We start from the raw sequence: 23,821 nt of genomic DNA, 5'->3' as shown, positions 1-23,821 counted from the left end.
CGATTTCTGCTCAAGTCTGTGAGCGTGAAGTTTGCATTTGGGTTTCCTCTCAAGGTCCACAGACAAACAGATTTAGGTGTATCGTGTATGCGTGTGTGTGTGTCTGCCCTGGCACCCTGTCCAGGGTGAACCACTCCTTCATGCCCAAAGTCTCCAGGGATAAGCTCCAGGGCCCCACGACTCTGTACAAAATAAGTGACATAAAAGGTGAATGAATAAATAAATTAATGAATATTATGACGTGGTGAAAACAACATTTCTGCAATATTAAGAAACCAGTATTTGTTAAAAAATAATGGTTATGTAAATTTACAAATAAAACTAAAGACAAATCCATCCAATGTAGGCCACTAATGTTGCTACCGTGCTATACAAATGTTCTGCCGGATGTATGTTATGAGCCAACACAAATGGGGTACAGTGGGGAAAAGAAACAATATGTTCAGCTCATGGAGTTGACCTGTTGTTGACCTGTAATATATCAAGGTCTCTGGATGAAAATAACAAATTTCAGCATTCCAAAGCAACTGAGATGACGTTGCTCCAGGGCCCAATTAATGGCAGCTTGACAGTACAGAGATTAAAAACTCCTAATCTTTCCATCATTCTTTCACAGTATATTAGGGAAAGGTCATCATGTCTGTACCTTATTGTTAAAAAAAAAAAAATACATTAGATCTATAAACCCTAAGGGTATTTCAGTTGTCCAGTTAAAGAAACCCTCAAAGTAAGGGTTGTTAACTGGCAAACTGTGGCCTGGAGTTAAACTTAAAGTATTTCAGCAAACCGAACAGAGTAGCAAGGAAAAAATCATGTAGCAAAGCCAATAAACAAATGCAAAAAATGCCAAAAGGTCATCAACTCTGCCATGGCTTCCACAGCAAAAATCTCCGGTTTATCCAGCCATGTGTGCAAATGTAAATTATCCAGCTGAATGCTGCGCATTGACTATTTACCAGGCCAAAAACAAAAGAGTTGGTTGAGTTTTCTCATATATTCCTAGATCACACTTTTGAAAGAAATTAATGAACACAATTGGCACAACTGGCATGGGGATTACTGTAATTTAGAAAGTTTTGTTGACTTCCTTAAATGTATTATTATTATTATTATTATTATTATTATTATTAAATTAGAAATAAGTATAAATAATCTGAATTTGCTGTGTGGACATATTTGTGTTCCAGTATTAGCATATTAATCTATTAGTGCACAATTATTTTCAATGTTATTATGTGAATTATTTTAAATTGTTCCAATATTAGAGTTATTTATTTACCTTCTGTTGTTTGTTTGGAAAACTGACAACATGGTTTTCTTTAAAGTGCACAAAAACAGAACATTTAAATATAATTTAAGATTGTCTCAAAATCTTACTTTCTATTGGTGCTAGTCACATTTTGTAACTTGAAGGTCCACAATGAAATAAAACAGGACACACACTCACACACTATGGAAAATTTGGAATTGTTAGTTAGCTGAATCTCCATGTCTTTGCACTGTGGGAGGAAACTGGAGCACCCTGATGAAACCCGCCAAGCACGGGGAGAACATGCTAACTCCACACCACCACAGACCGGTGGCGGAAATCTACCCTGCCCCAGGTGTGAGGCCGCCTCTGTGTAAACCCAAGAGATGCAAGTTACTGTCTAATTTAATGACGGTATTAAGGTGTATCAGACGGTTCTGGGTGTTTCTAATAAAGTGGACAGCGACTGTGTACATAAAACACTGGAGCTCTGCTTTAATGAACATCTGTGTGTAAGGATTAAAGCCCCGCCCCAGATGGCGGTGCTGGTTGTGATTGGCTGTCCGCAGCGCGTGCGGTCAGAGTGCGCGCTCACTGCTGTGTGAGTGACAGCAGGAGGGCAGGACACGCGCACTGAGGAGTATATTGACGGTGGCTCTGGACCTGAGCAGCAGCAGCCCCTCCGCCCGGCACCCGCGGCACCACAGAGTAGAAATGTTCTTCTAATGAACAAAACAACAAATAAATACGTAAAGAATAATTAACTGAACGTAGAAAACGTGTGAACAATTAAGTTTTTTTTTTACCCTTTACAAGTCCAAAGAAGTTTATTCCTGTTCTCGGTGGATTTATGTGAATATGAAGCCACGGATTTTGCTGACATTTTTGCTGACATTTATTTGTAAGTATCTCGACTTTATTTACTTCTGCAGTAGTTATGCTGGTTACACACTAGTGTTTTTACATATCTATCTATGCTGCTATAGCTTTTTAGTCTAATAATAATAATGATGATGATAATGCTATGCCTTACCCTGCCTACACCATATGTGCAGAAAAGTTTGATTATAAAAATTATCACACTTTTGAAAGAAATTTATTTAGAAACTTTTATTGTCTTCCTAAAACTTACTTTGTTACCTTGCTTAAACTTATTATTATTATTATTATTATTATTATTATTATTTAATTAGAAGTATAAATAGTCTGAATTTTCTTTAAGGCATAGTAGTGTTCCAATATAAGCGTATTAATATATAAGTTCACTATTATTTTTTCAATATTATTATATTAATTATTTTAAATTGTTCCAATATTAGTGTTATTTATTTATTTATTTATTTATTGGAAATAAGTATAAACCTCAGACCTGAATTAGTTTTAAGTTTATTTGAAGCTATTATTATTATTATTATTATTATTATTATTACATTTTGCTAATAGTATAATAATAATAATAATAATAATAATAATGAGTTCTTACTTGTGTAGGCATAATAGCAATAATAATAACAATAATAATAATAATAATAATAGTTGATTATTATAATTAATATTATTATTACTATTAATATTAGTATTATTACATTTTTTCAACTGTTTCAATATTATTAGATTAATAATGAATAAATTAACATTATATTATGTCAATATATTAGTATTAGCCAATAAGTATCCAATAGTAGTATTCAGTAATAATGTATGTTGTCAGTTATTGTGCTGTAGTGGTTAATAAGGGTATTTCTTTTTAAATATTATTTTAAATGTTTTTTTTGTTTTTTTTTACATTATGACAAAAATGTTCCAGGCAATGTGTACATAGTGTTAAAAATGCCAAAAGTTTCTAAAAGTTTCTGGTGTCTAAAGTTTGACCAGGCTAATATCCTGCCTACTTTTTATTTTTCTTAATGGAAACATTGTAATAAATACCAAATAATAAATGATGATATATGCATATATAATTAAAGACATGTAGGGACAAATTTGCATCATAGTGGATTTAACTGCAAAAATAAAATGCATTTTTCAGTGTTGGTGGGGTATAAATATACTGTGATACAGAATTTAAATAGTTAGACTTGATTTTTCTTAAGTTTTCTTTATATTTTGTGAAACTCACTTTTTTTTGTTGAACTTGAAGAGAGGCATTGTTTAAAAAAGAAATACTTTGAAGGGTTTGGAAATTAACTTTTATTCAGCTCTTACCCACCAAGAAAAATCTTAGGTAGGCTTTTTGTAAACCACATTTTACTGCTAAGTTTATTCCTTTTAAAAGTAAGTGCAACTTTTATTTATCTGGACATGATCTTAGAAAGTTGGCATTCAAGAATTATGTTGTACCTTTTATGACCTACAATGGGAACCTTTGTTTTTTAGGCCGTGTTTTGTAAAAGCTAATTTTACAGGTAACCTACACCACTCAGAATTTTACTTCTTTAAAGATCAAGTTGCAGCTATAATAATCTCCAAATGGTATTTAAAATTCTTTTAAAAGACAGCTCAATTTCTTTTGAAATGAACATGCGTTTATGATCCGCCAACGGTAATGTTTAAGGGAACTTTCTTGGAAAAGCAAATATTACTGGCAGCATTATATTAAACTAGACACTGGATTAGGAAGTTTATTTTAAGGTTCATGTTTATTTCTCTAAATCTGATCGTGTGTATACTTAGCCAAGAGCTATAAATAAACTGTGCACTGAAGCAGTGGAACAGAAGGAGCGGGTAAGTCCCAGGAGGGAGGAGGGAGAAGTGTGGTTTTAGAGAAAAAGGCTTATGATGACCTTGGGTGACATTAACCTCTAGGATCCCCCCCTGGTCTGTCTGGTCAGTGGAGAAGTCTAAAGAAAGGTCCAAAAAAAAGGGACAATAATGGCCAGTTTTCTCCACCCCCTCTGACCTGCTGACCCCCACACCCTCATCTCCATAACACTGGCCAGGCCTTTTGGGGAGCCTGACTGAGATTGAAACCTTTATTAAAGCATTTGTGCACATGCATGTGTGCATCTGTGAGTGTTAGGGTAACCCCTTCACAGCTGCCTGTGATTGTGTTCAGCCTCCCCTTCTCTCTCGCTGGGTGCACCTCGAACTTCAGAAAACATACAAGATCCCAGTAATTCAGACAAGACCCCCTTTTAGCTAATCCACCATGCTACAATTTGAGTGAATTAGACCACAGCTGGTCTGGTGTAGAGGTGGGTGGGTGACGTCTCTATCGGTGGTGGATTTAAGGTAATCCTGCAGGGCTCTGTCCTGCTGAAGGTACAATTATGAGCCTGAGGTGTTGGTCACATCACAGCATGAATCTGTACATCTAATCCCTTCCTAATACACTTTCCTATAGGGAGTTTTATGGGATGTGTAACCCATGGGCCTAGACATAGGTTGCCCTCTTTTTAAGAGTTGAATCTTATATAGTGATCTTATTTGCATCCATTGTGATTATTTTATAACTTTGGACCCCATGATTGTAATTTGCATGGTTTGAGACATGTACGTGAACTCCGAGTCGAATGGTGCACATAATTTAACAAAAAATGGACCTGAGGTTATAAAAATGTATATTTTTTCTACATTCAAGAACTGGTTCAATTTAGTTAAGAAGTAAAAAATTACACTGAAATTATAATGTTAGTTAAATGTATTGTTATATGTATGTTTTGTATGTAATTAACTCAATAACTAGTGATGATGCGGCTTTGTCATCCTGATGCTTCTAATGTGTAAATCAAGCTGATTAAGTAAAATTTTATTTATTTATTTTATTTTGCCTAACTTTTTTTTTAGCTTAACTTTTTCTCTTTTTTAAACTATTTTTTATAAAAAATAAAAAAAAATACACAACCCTAAAAGTGCACACTGAGAAATTAGATACGGATTTATCTTGACGATTGATCATGAGGCCTACACTCACAGGAAGCAATTTCTTTCTGATGTCTAGCATAAAGTAAGTGAATTTATAGCATAATTTGGGGGCAAATCAAGCATTTTACTGTAAAGCAACATTTTTGTCTACTCTTTAGATTAAATAAGATTGTGGCTTAATGGAATTGTAGGTCCCTTCTGTTGGCCCTCCCCCCTATAATTACAGATTGGCCACCAAACCCATGTGTTGTCCTCGCCCCAATTACAGAATATTGCTTATTGATTCAATCTAAAGGGTTGAGGCTTGACAAACCATTTGCAAAGAAAGTGTCAGACATAAAGTCCAATCCAATCAACAAAGGCATTTTAGCGTATACCGCTGACACATACTTCAGATCAATTGGCATAATCAATAATATACTCATCTTCATCTTCATTTTATATATTTTTGTTTTAACAGTTTCAATGGAAAAAGTAGGGTTAATGAAATGGAGACACTCATTTTGTTTTGAGACAATAGGAAGCAATAATACAGAGGCAAACCCAACATGTGTTTTCTGGATTCAGTCGGAAATTGTGGGTGTTTACATCACTTTGAACTTGGCATATGCCGGCTAATAACAATTAGCTCTTAAACAAAAGATATGTCTGGCCTCCCTGCTAGCTCACAGAGGGGTGCTAATGCAGCGCACTGATAAAGAGCTTGTGGCAGTCATAGCTCAGGATAGTTTAACTCCCATTATTAGGACAAAAGAAGGAGTTTGAGGCCACTTCGTTGCACTGAGCCCAGCAAGTTTCCTTTTTCTCCCAGCTCCTTTACAATTCCACTAATACAAACCTTGAATGTATTCAAGGTTTGTATTCAGCCATTGTTTGTGTTGCAGTTCCTGCTGCAGTCATTGACATAATGGATGAAGAAGGGGAGGAAAAGGAATTTGTGAACGTGCATATGCATTAAGAATTTTGTTTAAAGGCTTATAACACATTTTGTTGTAAGTAGGGGCCAAGTCTGAAAAACCAAATCTTATGGTAGAGGACCATATAGAAGTTATAACACTCCTAATATCAGCATGCACTTTGCATACCCAGGCCGAGAGGTTCTAAAACATAGCATAATATAACCTTTATTGTACTTCATATAAACTTTATTGAACATACTATCTTCTATGGTTTTAAGTGTTAAATACAAAAAAATTTAAATACTCTATAATTCAGCAAATGGAATATGCGTAATTGAACCATGTTTACTTTTAAGTGGTTACTACATTAGGAAATATTAGAATTGTCTTTATTTTATTTTTAAAAAATCTAGAGAACTAAATATTTTCTAATCATCACTCTAATTAAGGATCTTGCAGCACATCACATATTTATTTTTTACAGTTAATATTTGCACTGCTATGACTTTTTAAAGTAGTTAAAATAAGTAAACTAATTAAACTTTGTTAAACATAGTAAAACTTTTACTAAACATAGTAAAACATTTACTAAACATAGTAAAACTTTTACTTAACATAGTAAAAACGTTTTTATGTATACTCAGGCCGATTTCACTTTTTTTTTTTTTTTTTTTAAAGGAAAAAATATATAAATAAAAGGGTTTGCTTAGGTTTGCTCTGATTCGTGTCCCATCTCCCTTGACAAAGACCTTAAGTGGGTGTGGACAACTTAGTGCAAGGTCTTGCCATCAAAATAGTACTGAAGGTCAGGGCCAATCTCAAGTGGAGACAATGAACTAAATAAGAGAGGAGATGGCTGTGGGGTCTGGACACTGACTGTTCGTAACAAGCCCCCACTTCTTCCATTCACCCATAGTCAACTCTCTCATGACCCTTTAGGGGATGGGGGTAAGATCTGAGGGGTGGGGATGGGTGGGGATGGGTGGTGATGGGTGGAGGACTCCTACTGGGCTGGACATCACTAACAATAACACTAGCATCTCATATTTACTATTCTTTTACTGCCTTTAAAAAGAAATTTCTCCTTAGAAGTATTGACTTATTTATATAGATTGACTATCAGTTGTATCTGAAGAAAACTCAAAATATCACTTTAATACATGATACCAAAAAACTTTTAATATAAACAAATAAGGGATGTACAAAAAACCTGGATTGTAGTATATATATATATATATATATATATATATATATATATATATATATATATATATATATATATATATATATATATATTAGAAAATAAGTATTTATTATTAAAAGTACCTTTGGAGGAGTACTAGGCTGATGCGTACAAGTACTGCAGTGCTTACATTTAAGAAGCTGAGGAAAGTGTGGTTTGTTTATATGGACTCACTGCTTATGACATAACCTCCCTTCCCCACAAGGCACTGCTGAATTATATTATCCAGCAGTAGGCAGGTGGGCTTGGGACGGGGGTCGGGAGGCAGCGCTGTACAGCTGAGCAAGGCTTTCTGCATCTGCTGACTGTGACACATCATTACAGAGAGAATAAGAATGGTAATAAAAATGTGACTGTAGCAAAGAAGGTAGATTCTGTGTCAATGGTAAGGGTAAATAAGTATTATAAGCATTTGATAGCATATGCCAGAAATAAAATAATATTGTGGGGAAAAAAAATAATTAAACTCTGTGTTACACAATTACAAAAACAGCAGGGAAGAACATGTTTCTTAACTGTGCATATGACAATAAAACCTGAAACTGAAACTATCATTATTGTTATTATTACTATATATTATTATAAAGGGCTCATATACATTTTTGCATGGTTCAGCACATGCACCATTTACCCCATTTATTGTCATAACGTAACATCAGCAAAGTGCAGACCTACTGAATAGATAAATAAAGAATAGATCTATGTGACTATTTTGTTGTTGGTCAGTTTTTTTTGCTGTTACTATAATAATGATTCAACCCATGTGTTAAAGCAGGTGCTTGTTTACGAGGACCAGTTGTTGGAGCTGTGATGTGCATAATGTGCATACCAGGTTGGGGGGTTCCTTGTGTCCAGAAGCCTTAGATCCCTACTTCACATTTTTTTAGTGCAAGTTCAAGAGCAGACCTCAACAACAGCTGGTACTAAAGCAATGGCTATCTCCCTGGGTCATTTCGGGGCATACGTGTGGACAGGAGTCTGGGGACGACCCTGTGAAAAGAAAAGCAAATGAAGGAAAGAGCCATAGCAGAAAGGTTGACACTTGGGTTAGCAAGTGGCATGGGAAAGTCACCTCCAAGTCAGATTGAAAGGAAAATGGGGTCTGTGGTGGGGGTATGGAGGAGAGGGGGGTCTGCATAAGTAGGGGGCAGATGGCCCAATCTGAGTGAAGCACTGATACTCCTGATGGTTGATTGTAGCTTTTTTAGGGAGTTGGAAAAAGGGAGTAGTCACTGCTATTGTCATTAGGGTGAGCTTACTCAAAAGTGGCTGCTTTAACTTGACCTCGTAACCCTCGCTACTCTTCGGGCCTGTTTTTGTCTTTGTCCAGATTTTTTTGGTTCAGTGGCCACATGGCATTTGGCCTAATTGTTGTAGCCAGGCTTAGTTGGCTAAGATGATACAGAGCTTAAGGGGATGTATATGAATATAACACCTCAATCTGGCAAGGCAGTATGGTTTTGGTGTAGAATCATACTATGTTCATTTGGCATTGTAGCAAGTAAAGTAAGATTTATAAAAAAAAAATGATAATAATAATACTTTTCTATGGTCTGTTTTCTGTGGTAAAAATGAATTATGTCAGAATCAGAAAGAACTTTTTCGGCCAAGTAAGAGTTCACTTTCATTGATTTCAACTTGGCAATCGTTTCATCGTTTTAAATAGAGCTGAGAATTAACCAGCTCAGAGAAAGTTATTGTCTCAATGTTTGGTAGATTATTTTATTCACATAGTTACATATATCACCTTTTCTCATTGCACTACATTTTCTTATCACACCTATCACCTGATCACATTAGAGTTTATACTATATAATTGCATTCATTTTGTAACCTTAGTATATTACAAAGTCCTACAGTACCTGACATCAACACGAATGAGCTCTAGAACCCTATAATACCATTGTCAAGATCTAACCATCTCTTTTTTTCTCTCTTTATCAGGTGTATGTCATGGCTTAGAGCTGGCTTTTCTGCTCCAGCCCAGCGATGTGATTGCTGTAAGAGAGAGACCACTTATGCTACACTGCCGGGTGGAGGGTGAGGAACCCATCACTGTGACATGGCTTAAGAACGGGAGACCGGTCCCTACAGGAGTTGGCACACGAACCACAGTTATGTCCAATGGCACCCTGCTGATTCAAAGCTTCCAGAAGAAAAGAGATGGAGATTCTACAGATGCTGGAGAATACCACTGTGCTGCCCAGAACCGCTACGGCATGCTGGTCAGTCGTAAGGCCCGTGTTCAGCTGGCATGTAAGTGGGACAGCTAAGTATGCCATTCACATACACTCACAGAAACAAAGGTGCCAAACTGTACCTTACCCTGCTTGCTTAGGGTTGTACTTTAATGTGTAAACATTTTTTCCCTTTATCTAAAAGTGTCCAAGTGAAGTACATTTTAAAGCTTTAAAGGTACAATAGTTCTCATCTTAATGTTACTACCTTAATGTCAATGAAATTCTTTGTGTGTGACTTTGTGTGATAGTGTGACTATGAAATTGTTATACACTTTAGGAGCATAGAATCTTCTACCGAAAGTAACTAGGGCTTCTGGACCTGTGGTTCCAAGAGCTGCTTTAGTTCATTCAGTAGAATATGTTTTGTTCTGCAGCTCAGGACCTGTTGAAGTAGCATTTGCCATAGTGATTGTCAGACTTCACAAAAGACCCAAACCTCACAAATGTAAGCTAGGCAGTTATCTAAGTAGCAATTCCTGAAGCTTTATAAATTTGATTCAGGTTTACCAAAAGATGCTTTATTTAAGTGCAATAATAAAAATGTCAGTAACTGGTTAATATTCTTATATTAGTATCAGTATTTAGGCAAAAGATCACCCTTAAATATAACTTCCTCAGCGTCCCTTGTCATTTCATCTCATAAAATGGAAGATCCATCACCCAATTATGCAAATGTGTCATAAAGGGCAGGAGGAAATGTGTCATGTAGACTGTTTCATCTTGTGTCTTGTGTAACCAAGAAATTGTGTTATACTGCATATACATTCTAATATTTGCAATATAACATGTTGTAACAACTATAACACAACTACTGTATAATAATGTTTTTATGTTGCTTTTTATCCTAAGAAGAATGTTCCAATTTTTCAAATCCCCTTTTAATAATTAAGCAAATATGCAAATGTTTCACTCTACATGAAAGATAAAAAGTTTGGTTGATTATAGAATGACAAAGTGAAAGGAAACATACAGAGTTAAATTAATAGTAAAACCTTGATTTCTTCATTTGTGACTATTATAAATATAAAAACTTAATAGTCTTCTTCTACCAGTGACACTCACATGTCTATCTGTCCCAAACAGCTCTTCCTAAGTTTCACACTCATCCAGAGTCCATGAGCGTGGATGAGGGAGGAGTGGCACGTTTTCAGTGCCAAGTAAACAGTATTCCTGAAGCCAGCATCACCTGGGAGAAAGATCGTATGGCCATCAGCACATCAAATGAAAGGTAATATGGAGATTCATATACTTGGACCAAATATCATATGTTCTTTGACCTATTTTCCCTCACTTTTTCCTTATTTCTCTGTCTGTCTAGGTACACACTTCTCCCTATGGGCATCCTGCAGATTACTGGGGTGAAGAAGTCAGACGCTGGAGTTTTTCGCTGTGTTGCCACCAACATTGCTAACATTCGCTACAGTCACGAAGCCCTGCTCAACGTCACTGGTATTTAAAAAGAGCAGAAATCTTGTCAGAAAAAATACAATAATAAATATGTACCCCATGAATTTTGATATTATGACATTTTATAAAATAATAATCATAGACATCTATCTTGAAAAAATGGATGACAATTGAAAATGTGAAGCTGATCATAAATAAATCACACAGCAGATACAGTAATTGTTTGAAATGTTGTGATTTTTCTATTGTCCTTTTCATGTCATAGTTGATTTTATTTGCTGTGAATGCTCCATTTTTCTGTCAGGTGGAGCTCCACGCATCTACAAGGAACCAGTGATCCTGTCTGGACCCCAGAACCTCACCATCACTGTCCATCAGACAGCCATTTTGGAATGTATCGCTACAGGAAACCCCAGACCGATTGTGTCTTGGAGCAGACAGGGTTAGAACCTTTAGTGATCTTATAAAACAACACTACCGTTATATTGCATCGTACCTCAAACACCTCAGAGCATTTCACTTTGGACATTGATGTTTTTTAAATAGTATTGCTCTTAATTTAGAGGGACATACTAGATTTCAGCTGTACGATTCTATAATTTTACTACGTTTCTGTGTGTTTCCATCTGGGTGATCTTTAGATGGCAGATCCATAGGTGTGGAAGGAATCCAGGTCCTGGGCACGGGTAACCTGATGATCTCTGACGTGTCCCTGCAGCACTCTGGAGTATATGTGTGTGCTGCCAACCGTCCTGGTACAAGGATGAGACGAACAGCACTTGGCAGGCTTGTAGTTCAAGGTAAGATTGTTAGACCCAAACAGCTACCACATCCTGTCTCCATGTCCATGATACCTCTAGGTGTTTTTTTTCCCCCATACTGGGAGGTGCCCTGGCTACTTAAATTTGTCCTTTGTCGGGAATGCCTTGGTTCAAGTGTTGAACGAATTGTGTTAAGGATACACTATGATCCCTACTAAGATAAAGCACTCACTGAAGATATATAAATTACCTCTTAAGGTCTGGACTCTACTGTTGTATACATTGAATTTTCTCCTTCCTGTTTCTCTTTATGACCACTTGATAATTATTACCTTAATGAATTTCTTCAAACAGGAAGATTTATACCTAACAGTCCTTATAAGAGGAGCATACAAGAATATAAGGGCAGCTTTAGTCACTTTAGTACACATTGTTGATGGGAAAATAATTTTTAGAAATAGTTGTAATGTAATCAGTGATAGTATTATTTCAGGTTGAAGCCCACGTAGGTTTCTATACGGCAGAACTCTCTGTAAGGTTGAGTATCTTTTGCCATGTTTGCGTTAAATTGTTCTTCTTTCATCGTCAGCTGAATACACTCCTCTTCCGGTAATCGGAGAGTGAATCACAGATCGAAATTGAAAAAAGTAGATCGGGCAAAGATGAAGTTTTGTCTTAAAATGACATCAGCCCATTAAAATGCATTCATACCAGTTTAACAACATAAACTAATCCCAGTAAAATATTAAGTTTCGATTTTTTAAATTAATATCTATTAGTTCAGGTGTGTGTTTACATTGAATAAGTAGCTTATTAGTAGATTATTTTAAAGTAGACCATTAAGTCCGCTACATAACTGTTCATAACATCGCTTTTATTCAAAATTTAGATTTCACTTATGGTGCAGGTTGAACTTCAGGCAAATATCTAAGAACTACCTAAGTTTAATTAAATCCTATGCAGTGGTCAATTTAAGTTTGACAAAGTTTTACGCATGCGCAGTACGTTGGCACATACTGTAACTGCTCATAACTTCACAACCAAATTAAATTGCTTTCATTAAATTTTGTCCAGCTAGTTTTGTCAGTCTTGGGAGACAAAGAGACTGACATACAGACGGAAGAGTTTTTGAGGTTGGTTTCTGGTACTTCAATATATAACAGTATGTACTATAAAGATATCAAAATGTTGATGAAAGAGCAAGTTCTGCCAATGTACAGCCAAAACCTTTATTTTATTTATACAGATGTAGTTGGGAGAAAATGTCATGTCCACATATGAGGACATTAGGATCTAAAGACGTTTATTGTTGTTGATTGAACTCACTGCTTGTTGATTAAGCAGTGTAAGGCTGGTTTTACTGTAGTTACACGTTTAAATCCTAGAAAGCCAGACAGTGATTTTTCTGTGAACTCAGAGTTCTTAGAATAGTTTAGTATCAGTGAAGCATAGCTGTGACATATTTGTATTTGTTCATGTAAATGTAACAAGAGTATGGACACCTGAATATCTAAATATTTATGAGTCATGAAACCTGACTCATGTTTAGTGCTTTCTATTCTGAAAGCTGATTGGCTAGGAGAGCGTGAGAAGCCAATATTCAGTCTTTGTCAACAATCATTAGTCCCACTGAGAAGGAAATGGTGTCTTCCTACTTTTTAATGTAAACTGTGATACCCTGCCTAGCACTTTGGGGAATTAAGCACTGAAGCTACTGTTTAGCTGGACTTTTGGGTGCAGGGGTGCAGTGTGGGTAATAAAGCCTGCCATAAGTAGCCTCACTCTCCATGCCTCGAGCTGATATGGCTCATCAATCATCCTGCCACTGTCTATATACTTAGCCTGCTCATATTTCTCTATGACATTACCCTCACTAATTGTATGTCTGCAGGGTAACCGGACGCACAACATAAGCCGTAAATGGTCATAAATTGTATATTGTATTCAATTTTGTTAAAAGTGAGATGTAATTGTAAACCAACACTTTTTTTCTTCCTGAAATTAAAAACCTCACTGCATTCGATTAGTCGTTAAATATTGAATTTGCGGTCCTGGATGCTCCAGCACAGCATTTTATAAAACTGACCAAGAGTATAAATTGCCTTTCAAATTGGATGGAATAGGAATAATAATGTCCAGTAAGACTAAAATATTGTAAAAAGGATCTGTGCTAATAAACAAAGAAGCTATAATCCAAACTCTTCCTGCTTACTAATGAAAGTGTGACTCTGTTTGTAAAGATAAATTCATTGTGCTTAAAATATATATTCGTTTATTTCTAATAGAATTAGTCTTAGTACTAAATCTTTGCACCAGCTGTGTTTTATTTTTCAATCTATAACCCAGCGTCCATTCTTAATGTGATCAATCACTATCTGCCTTATACAGAGGGTTTGGCATTGTAGCCATGGGGATTAATCTTTAATATATTCATTAATTTATTGATTTGATTTTTGGTAAGAGCAGAACAATGAGTTTTACTGGTTTCAACCAAAATAAAACATATCATTTGCATTTCCAGTAGATTTACTACTTATAAAGGTAGTTCAGAATATATGATGTTGCCTGGTCTTTTATGTACATGTATGATGATATATATTTCTAGCAGTACTGGAATAAATTATAGTAATTATCTGTTAATGTTAAATGCACACTAGGCACATTCACATCCACTCTTCCTGTTTAAGATGTGTTTTATTACATTACATGTTTCAAGCCAAGTTTTGTTTGATTTCTAGCTCCAAGACATAGATGATTGAGAATTAGACATTAATTCAAGGCATTAATATCTATTCTTTTAAAGATTTGTCTCTCACGCTCTTACACTTTTCTGTGTACTTGACCCTTTTTGGTCTGGACAAAAGTCCTGGTCCAAACATATGCCCACATGGAAATGTATAATGAAGAATAGTCTGTAGGGTGAGTCACACCAGAAACGTGTGTTTGTGTGTTTAGTGTGAAGAGCCATTACCTCTAACCTCTAACCTATCCGTCCTCACCTTTGACACTGACCCAGTAGCGGTTATAGAGAGGCAGGGATGGGGTGGAGCCTGGCCTGACAGACAGCCGATGAGGGGTGGAGTCCAGCAGAATTTATGACTCCCAAATGAGAAGGGGTGACCATCATCCCATGCCCCTGCCCCCAAGTTTACCACCACCGTAGCAGTGGGGTTGGTCGTTATTGTCACAGCTGGGAATCAGCAGAGGAAGACGAAGTTCAAGGTGCCGGGAGGCCTGTGGCTTTGTGTGACAATTCCTTTGATTTTTAGCTCTTTTATATTTTGGGGGTGAATTTTCATATAAAATACTGGAGTAAAGTCATTAACTGGCTTTATAATGCAGATTCCACAGCAGCCAGATCAATAGGTTTTCTCTAAAAATATTATTTTTATATGTGAATGCTTGAGATAATGCTTGAGGCTTATGACTATACAATGCAAAAAAAGATACAACAGTAAAAATATACAGTGATTTCTTCAGTTGTAACTTTTTTCCATACCATACCATGACTCTATTTCAAAACCTTATTCTTTTTAATGCATTGTTGTTTGTGTGGGGTCTTAGAAAATGATATACTTATTTATCAAATCAATCTGAAAGCCATAAAAAATTATATAGGGATGGTTTGAAGGTCATCACTGAGTCCTCACACACAAAAAGCTGATCAATACTCATCTAAAGATTGGTTGATGTGAAAGGCAAGTGAAGCTGTCAGTTTGGTCTTAGCTCTAAAGATACAGCTGATAAGGCCTAAGATCGGGAAACTTTCCCCAAAGGGCTCTTTAACAGGGTTAAAGACTTTTGTTTGCGTGTTTGTTTGTTTATACACAGGATTTGCTTTCTGATGTAACTCAAATGCAGGTCCAGAATGGATTACAAATTACAAAAGAAATTACAGTATATAACACCTGAAATCAAGAGTCATTTCACAGCTTGAAAACATCTTATAATACTGGTCTAAGTATTAATATGAATAGAACAAACGTAATTTGGTGAATTTAAATAACCCTGTTTCATGGTTCTGTCTGAGTTGAGTCAAGCGAGAGATCCATGTCTCTTATAATCACCTAGTTCAAAATGTGACAAAGTTGTTTAATTTAAGAGTTATTGCACAGAATTATTGAGTTGCCTTGCTACACTATTAGTTTTAATTGTGGGAAAGTTTAAAGTGATCAAAGATATATTTAATCACAAATTTTCTCACAATTTTGTGGATGCAATCAATCAACTCGGATGCACAATTATACTTTTTGCCTTTAGGGTGTTTGTGCATCCGGATGATCTATATTTTCATCTATAGTCTTATGAAACAGGCTTTACTGAAAGAACTGATAAATGGTCCTCTATTGAAATAGGCTTCTCTTTGACCCATGACCTTTCACACCTCCATGGACACCCACAAAACCTCTTCCCAGGGTTGGAAAGTCATGGACCTTCTGTAGGGGGTTGGAGGCCTGGTGGGGGTTTAGCCTAAGCTAGTGTCAAGAGGTTAATAAGATGCAAGTTTCAGGGGTGCGTAGAGCTCTGTATATGCACGTCTATTGTAAGGCTGTTGAAGGGGCGTCATGCGGAACGGTGAGCCCACATCTGCCCCGCTGTGCAGACGGGCGATCCGCGAACGTCACTCCGGGAGACGGAGCAGATTAAGATGATTTAAGTTCAAGATCAAATATTTAAAAATGACTTTCCATCTGGGAAAAAAGAAATTGTGAATTCTGCATATACTGTATGATGTCATTGTCAAAGTCCTTGTTAAAGCACTCAGGGTGAAAGCAAAACACAAGAGCAACAAACTAATGCCTGCTGCTTATTTACTCAGTCATATTTACGTCCTAGTGTTTTCTTTTTATTTATTAAAATTTTTGTTTATTTGTTCATGTACATTTTCATAGGCATAATGATGTAGTTTCGAAGAACTTGGCTAATGTAGTTTAACACATATCCAGACATTGAAGTTATACAATGCAATTACAGTCATCTTTTCTTTCATCAAACTATTATTGTTCCCTGTATATTGCCCCTTTTCTCTAATTCATGTTTAAAAAATTTTTTTCATCTTTATGCCACATGCTTGCCTGCTCAGCTCCTCCTGAATTTATCCAGTGGCCACAGTCTGTGTCTAAACCAATAGGGGGCAGTGCAGTTTTCACATGTGTGGCTCAAGGAGTTCCTGAACCTCATCTCATCTGGCTAAAGAATGGCAAGATCCTCACACCTGGAGACAATGTCAAACTCACCAACAACAACAGGTGAACATTGACTTGCTGTTAATTTTTATATTTTATAGAATTTATATATTTTTTAAATGTTTTCATGATTAGATAAACCTAAGATTAGAAACTATTCTAGATATGTCAATTTATTTGCTAAAAATAATTCCTGTGTGTCACCTCAAGATGTCAGTCTCTACTTGTTTCATGTAGATGCTAATGCATTGGTTACCAAGTTCATACCAGGATGTGAGCTGATATTAATTTCTTTAATAGTATGTGTCATCGTTATTATTATTGGTCATAAATTGACTAAAAGTTGAAGTTTAAGGTGTCATTTCCCTTTTAAAGTAATAAAAGAATAAATAAATTAGAACTTTAAAAATATTTACATACATATACCCTTTCCTTCCTGCTTATCTCATAACATATCCTCCAGTACCCTGGCAGTGACTCGTATCACGTCTGACGATGAAGCCATCTACCAGTGCATAGCTGAGAACAGTGCTGGCACAAATCAGGCAAGTGCTCGACTGGCTGTGTCTCTGGCCACAGAGCTGCCTGAGTCTCCTCAGGGCCTGAAGGCGACACCTCTGTCCAAGAACACTCTGCAGCTGTCATGGACTCAGCCTTCGATAGAGGTGACTGACAGCATCATCGGATATGTGCTGCACATCCGCAAAACGGGCGGTAAGCAATTTTGTTATATTGTCAGTGAGTTTACTGCTTCATTTGTCGAAAGATTAAAATCCATTTTAAATGTCACACATCATTAACCTTAGGAAATTATCTTTGATTTTAGCCAGCAAAAGTCATTTTCAGACTTGTGTGTTGTTATGTTAAAATCTGAAGTAAGAAATATAGTTTTTACTCTTTATTTTAGTCGTGTACATGATTTTGTTCATAGTCCATAAAAATGCCCATGCATGTATTTTTGATGATTTATTGATTACAGAACCAGACAATAAAGAACTTCAGGAGGCCGTGAGCAAGACAACCTTCCAGCATGATCTCACCAACCTGGAGCCTGCCACCACCTATTCCGTCTACCTGAAGGCCTACTCTCCTGTGGGTGCGAGCCAGAAATCTAGCACTGTGGTTGCTACTACACTAGGGGGCGGTATGTACCTGTTTGCTATGTATGCCAAAAGCCCTTAAACCTTGTTTGATAACATTTTGCTTATTTGCATAGACTGTAGCCTCACTTCATTCCTCTTTAAACATGTGTAATTTTCTTTGATTTTTTTCTTTTTAATTAATGATTGTATAAATCTGCACAAGTCATTAATGAATCCATATATAAATGTGCAAATGTTTGAGCAGCTGGTCTAAAAATGCGTCAATTCTGCTCAGAGCTTTTTGCATTTGTGACTCACTTTCTGCTGTTGAATGGTCCCACATGGATGCCCCAAAGATTTTTTCCCCCAGCATAATATTTTAGCAGAACTGGAGAAGAGCACTTCTAAAATAGATGATATTTTGAACATGTGCTTTATTATTGCTCTTTGTTTTTTAGTTCCTACTCCACCTGCATTCTTCACTAAAGTGATGAATGCCACATCTGTGCAAGTCCTTTGGGAGTTGCCGAACAAGCCGGGTAAAGTTGAGGGTTTCAGACTATCCTTTCGCCGAGTCCCTCACGGAGATTTTCAGGGCCCAGTTCAGATGTCATGCGACACTAATGTCCACACCCTTGCACACCTCGGTAAGTTTAAAAAGACATATGGAAAATATGGATTTACTTGTGTGTGCACGGTTGATTTAATTTTTGATGATTATTTTAAACCAAATGTCTGTGCAGCAGAACGTTTCTGTAAATAAGTAAAAATGTCATTGTATAATTATTGAGGTTTATTGTTATTGAGCTTCAATTTTAATTACACCGTTAATAGAGTTTTAAGCTACATATGTCATTTTGTTTGTAATGTGACAGTGCAGGAATTGCATAGTGATTGCAGCCTTTTAGACATACACTCCCACATTTACATTCATCAAATTCCAAGCAAGTAATTGCAATATTTATTTAAGCATAAACAGTATAAGGATCAAAGGGGTGACACTTCCATGATGATAGTGAATAATACTGAAGTCAAGTCTTGTGGTGGTACTCATGATAAGGGTGTCTGGCAAATGCCATAAATACTCATTTATAAGGGCAATTCCATGCATACAGTAGGTCAACCGTAAAAAAGTAAGAGTAGTTCATGGGGTTCTTACCGAACCATACTGATACACAAATACTAGGCAACTACTGTAGATCTGCTTATACTAAATAAACTTTTATTTGTAAAACAAACATATTTCATAAAATTATACTAACTTACCTGCCTTTAAGTGTGTGTGTATGAAATACTTTGTCATATCATTCTTATCATGCCAACTATGAGACATGATATAATGCATTAATTTGATATTTAAAACAGTAGTTTATATTCTCACGTCTAAAATCCAGACCAGCCATCACTGGTCCATTTGTCTATTATGCCTTTAAATTAAAGCAATCTGTACTTGTCGTTATTTTAAATTACAAGTAGCAAAAACAAACCCTGATAAGAATGCCACTAAGCATTATATATTCCAGGTGCATTTTTAGAAAGAAAAAAAAAAGACAAATCAAGAAGTCAAGACAAATGAAAGAATGTGGATATCAGCATTAAATGAAGCCTATAAAAGAAGGCAGACCATTTCAGAATGTAAAATAATGATTGAGTGAAACAAGAAAACCTTTTGCATAAATACAATTCCAATCAATAGATGTTTGTGTGCCTCACATTCACAGTAAATATGTCTTTGAGAGTTTTGGCATCTTTGTGGAGGCCTGTGTGATTAATGTTTTTATGGTGGCATGCTAGATCCTGGCGCCGTGTACGAAATCAAACTGGTGGCCTACAATGGCAACGGAGAGAGCGATTGCTCCAAGCGATTGGTGTCACTGGCAGAGGATGGAACCACTGCTAAAGCCAGTTTAGGTAAGGGTTCAACGCATGAACGCATGTTTTTGGTTTTTTGATATGACCAAATATATACATTTTTGAATACTTATTTGGGGATAATGTGATAATGCAAACCGATTTGTGGTTTTGTTTTGTGCAGGAGAGGAGAGCAGGTGCAACTGTAGGGAAACTGAGGGCTCACTAGCAGGAATGGTTATTGGAATCCACATTGGCATGGCCTGCATCATCTTCTGTGTGCTGTTCCTGATGTTTGGATACCGCCGCAGGTAAGATTTCTTAATTAAAAACTATATATATATAATAGATATTTTACGTTTATAAGTGGAAGAAGTTAAACCCTGGGTGTCTTTAGTTTCCTCTGCAGAAAGTGGACTCAGGACAAATGGTCTGTCCCCAAAGGTGATGATGGAGGACATCACGCACACAACAATGGCATTTCTAAAAACGGGTCACCACATAGCCATGCCATCGAACTTGTGCCTCAGGTAAGACTTATTTATTAAGGTTTGATCTACTGGTTTAAATGTTATATTTGTATCAGATTAGCAGGATAGATAACCCCTTTGCTTACAAAAAGCTCTCAGCATTTTGTACTTGAGTTCATCAAGATTTAGTGAAGTGATGTGACATTGTGGTATATTGCAGCTTTAGAGAATTGCAGAGAAACAAGATAAAAGGTTGCAAGATTAAGGGACTGCTGATGAGGCAATAATGAGGTGGCTGAATCCCACTGACTTCTCTTTCTGCTCTTTGTTCCAGGGTCAAAGCCAAGCTTTTCCTACGCAGTGCCAAGTTCTTATAGAGCAGCACTCATCTGCTTTGCCTGGCACAGATGCGGGCACTGGCTAGCACTGGCTCAAAACTCACTCAGCCTCCCTGTGGTTCCTCTATCCAGCCTGCCAACCAGAGCCCCCAATAATCCCTTTCAAATTTACATGTCGCATTTGTTACAAAAAGAAAAAGACTGCTGCTATAATGAATAAGGGCTTAACTGGTCCTGCCATGGGCCTCAAAATTACAATAGTCCTGAATATTTAGTCTCAATTAATACAAGACATTGCTAATTCATCTTTTATGGAATAAAGCTTTAATGCTTGTATTTTTGTGTTCATAGTTCGTAGAGAACAGAATAACATAGTGATAGCCTTCTCAAATTGTGTACATGACATTACAAAGTTGGTGCGACACTGAAGCAAACCAAACACAAACTATGTTTTAATACCGGAGGACTTTCTGCTTAAACCAAAATTTATTTTAGCAATGGTGTCCTCTGGTAATAAGATATTTTTATCTTGCACTATACAAACTGATGCCTCATAAAAATGTTGTCTCTATAGAGCGTGCCATATAGGCTAGCCACATTATGACTAGCTATATCTTTTAGTATTCCTACTATTTTGATCTTAATTCAGTAATACCAAGAATAATAATAATATATTGCCTGTGATTATATAAGAATTGCCTGCTATACACCATACCTGCCTTGAGGCAGACTGAGTTGGAGGAACCATAAAGGCTGTCCCTTTGCTATACCTTTCCCTTTTCCTATTTCCAATATTAACCCACCAAAAAGCTGAATACCTCCAAAGATAGCTACCTCAGAATGTCTGAGCCATTGTTGCTCTTGTTAGCCTGCTGCTGTTTGAGCAAGCCTGCCTCAGCCAAAAAAAAAAAAAATCTGGGCTCATCATATTTCTTGGAGTAAGAATGCTGACCTAGGACCCATTTTGAATTTGAAAACTGTGATCCAGTCAGCATTCTGACTCTTAAGAAGTTTGATCTATGGGCTGCCTCCATTTCATTTTCTGTGTGCCAATGCCAGTGCCCATGCCAGTGCCTGCTCCAGCACCCTCCAGTGCCCACCTGGTTACTGCCATGAAGAGTGTGACCCTGGTTTGACTCTACATTGCTGCTGCCTTTAACCCAAACTTAGCCTTAGTGGACCAAAGCGACTGATTGTCTCACCACATTTTAAATGAGCACAAAGTATATCCGTGGTGGAACAGAAGACCAAACACGTTCATGCATTTTCTTTTGCCTTCATGCTGCTGCACAGTGTTTATAAAGTCACATTGAATTGCCTGATTTAAATTCAAAACTTGAATGAAGGACTCCTGTCTCTCTGTACTAACCTCCAAAGAAAAAGACAAAGAGATAAAGTAAACGCAGACAGGATTCTCATTCCAAAGTGCTTCAACTCAACATAAGATGTTTCAGCTGAAGAGTGCTTCATGGAAAGTAAAGACCTTGCTCATTACCTTTCGCCTATTGGGAAATGATGTTTTGATCTTCCTGTGGAGTAGCACTTCTTAAAGCTACAAAACCAAAAGCTCATTTCATCTAAACCCCATTCTTCTGAAACATGCTGCCTGGAGACTACAGGATGTGCACCAAAGCTGACCTGACACTTAATAGATTGTTATCCAAACCGAGCCAGAAGGTCGACTTTTTAGATGCCAAATCGGTAGCCATGGGATTGCAGAGGTGGCGAGGTAACGACTGACATGGTTTTGAGCCATAAGAGGATGCAGGACCTTCATATGGTCTCCTCTTAGGACAAGTGGGCACGACACCAGATTCCAAAAAAGCTTTCAATATGAAAAAACATGCTTTATGATATTATACCCAAAGATGTAAAAATGAAAATGGCTTTTGTTTTGTTTTGTTCATCCAACCTTGTTTGAGAGATACACGTACACCATTGTGTTCCTGTTATGAAAGTAAGTCATCATGAAAGTGCTTTAATTGAAGCAAACCAAAAGCTTCATACCATTACTTTTGCCTTTATGAGGATGTGTGAATACGCCTTGCTTGACAGTCTGTCAGTCGTCAGTGACATCCTCATTCAGACTTCCTTGACTGACACGGAACTGTCACCATTTTTAATATACATTTTAAAGAATAACCAAAATGAAAATGGGATATATTTTCAAGGAGATTTTTCTATGTTGATATCGGGGAAAATGTTGTGTCTTCATTTTATGATAGAAGTGAAATCGCCAAATATGTAGACTAACGTACGTAACCAAATAACTTGTACTTATTTTAACATTCATAGTCTTTATCTTTTATAACACAAACTTAACCAAAGCACAGAATCATGCATGCATGTGGCGTGTATGTACAAATGTGTTCTCTGTGATTGGATAACAGTTGGGTAAACCTTGAGCCAGTAATTCCAATATTGAAGGGGAATTCTATGTTTTTACTCTACTGTACAATATAAATGGAACCAAAGAACTTGACTTTTTTATCATAAACTATCTAGAAAATGACTGATATTTTTTGCAAAGCTTTACATATTGGCTAACACTTAGTAGTCCATTTCATAGGGTTAGATATGTTTTTGATCTGACCTACCCTTTCACTGGTTGAAAGAGGACCATCTGCTCTCCTAAAGGTGCCTTACTGTGCTGAAGGTTTACCTACACAACCATGATGACTGTTACAAGGTTTATTCATGATTACTGCAGCTTAAACACTCCGCTTTACTCCTTCCCATGTTTCTGAAGAAGCAAACATGATACCAAAATTTGTCTAACAATGGAGATTGTTTAAATTTTGTCTGTAGAGCAAGATTTCTCCAGTGGTAGACTGATAGATTTTTTTTTTTTTTTAATGTACAGTGTTTGTTGGTTCTTTTTGTAGAACTTGCTTTCTTTATGACCATTTTCCACAAAAAGCAACACTTCCTGTAGCTCAAGGAAAAATGAATCATAAACCTTTTTTTTATTTTGAAAATTCTAATAATTATTAATGTTGTTATTTGTACTGTGCTTTTTTATTTCTTATTTTTGTTTGATTTGTATTTTTATTGCAATGGAAAGAGCATGTAAAAATGATTGCTAGAAATGTGGGAAAAACAGTGGTTCAAAGAAAAAGAAAAAAACATTTCAAAAGCATTAGAATTAGTTAAAATGGGTTAATTTATTATTCAAACTCTAAACTTTTTGTGTTTACCAAACAAAATGCAGAAATTACATTTAAGTAATAC

At 36.4% G+C, this 23,821-nt stretch overlaps 1 protein-coding gene across 1 annotated transcript; it reads left to right on the top strand.

Annotated features, from left to right (window-relative positions):
* The first annotated feature begins 1,918 nt into the window (after positions 1 to 1,918).
* si:ch211-57n23.4 (immunoglobulin superfamily DCC subclass member 3) lies at positions 1,919 to 23,423 on the top strand. The gene is made up of 14 exons (XM_053492531.1): positions 1,919 to 2,150; positions 9,200 to 9,511; positions 10,579 to 10,723; positions 10,814 to 10,944; positions 11,207 to 11,344; positions 11,544 to 11,702; positions 16,747 to 16,912; positions 17,313 to 17,563; positions 17,829 to 17,993; positions 18,390 to 18,578; positions 19,726 to 19,842; positions 19,967 to 20,093; positions 20,180 to 20,312; positions 20,587 to 23,423. Exons 1-14 carry the CDS (start codon positions 2,108 to 2,110, stop codon positions 20,674 to 20,676), a joined length of 2,166 nt encoding a protein of 721 aa, XP_053348506.1. The 5' UTR covers positions 1,919 to 2,107; the 3' UTR covers positions 20,677 to 23,423.
* The last annotated feature ends 398 nt before the right edge of the window (positions 23,424 to 23,821 follow it).

Source organism: Clarias gariepinus, chromosome 3 (assembly GCF_024256425.1).
Source record: "Clarias gariepinus isolate MV-2021 ecotype Netherlands chromosome 3, CGAR_prim_01v2, whole genome shotgun sequence".
In the NCBI taxonomy this organism is placed as follows: domain Eukaryota; kingdom Metazoa; phylum Chordata; class Actinopteri; order Siluriformes; family Clariidae; genus Clarias; species Clarias gariepinus.
The sequence above is the reverse complement of the archived record's forward strand: the minus strand, read 5'-3'. Positions and strand labels throughout refer to the sequence as shown.

What these genes read in the sequence shown, in the direction of transcription:
- si:ch211-57n23.4 (XM_053492531.1), top strand. Translation starts at nt 2,108, where the DNA reads ATGAAGCCACGGATTTTGCTGACATTTTTGCTGACATTTATTT. An exon ending in GGCCCGTGTTCAGCTGGCAT is followed by an intron (nt 9,512 to 10,578) that starts GTAAGTGGGACA and finishes TGTCCCAAACAG; the next exon opens with CTCTTCCTAAGTTTCACACT. An exon ending in ATCAGCACATCAAATGAAAG is followed by an intron (nt 10,724 to 10,813) that starts GTAATATGGAGA and finishes CTGTCTGTCTAG; the next exon opens with GTACACACTTCTCCCTATGG.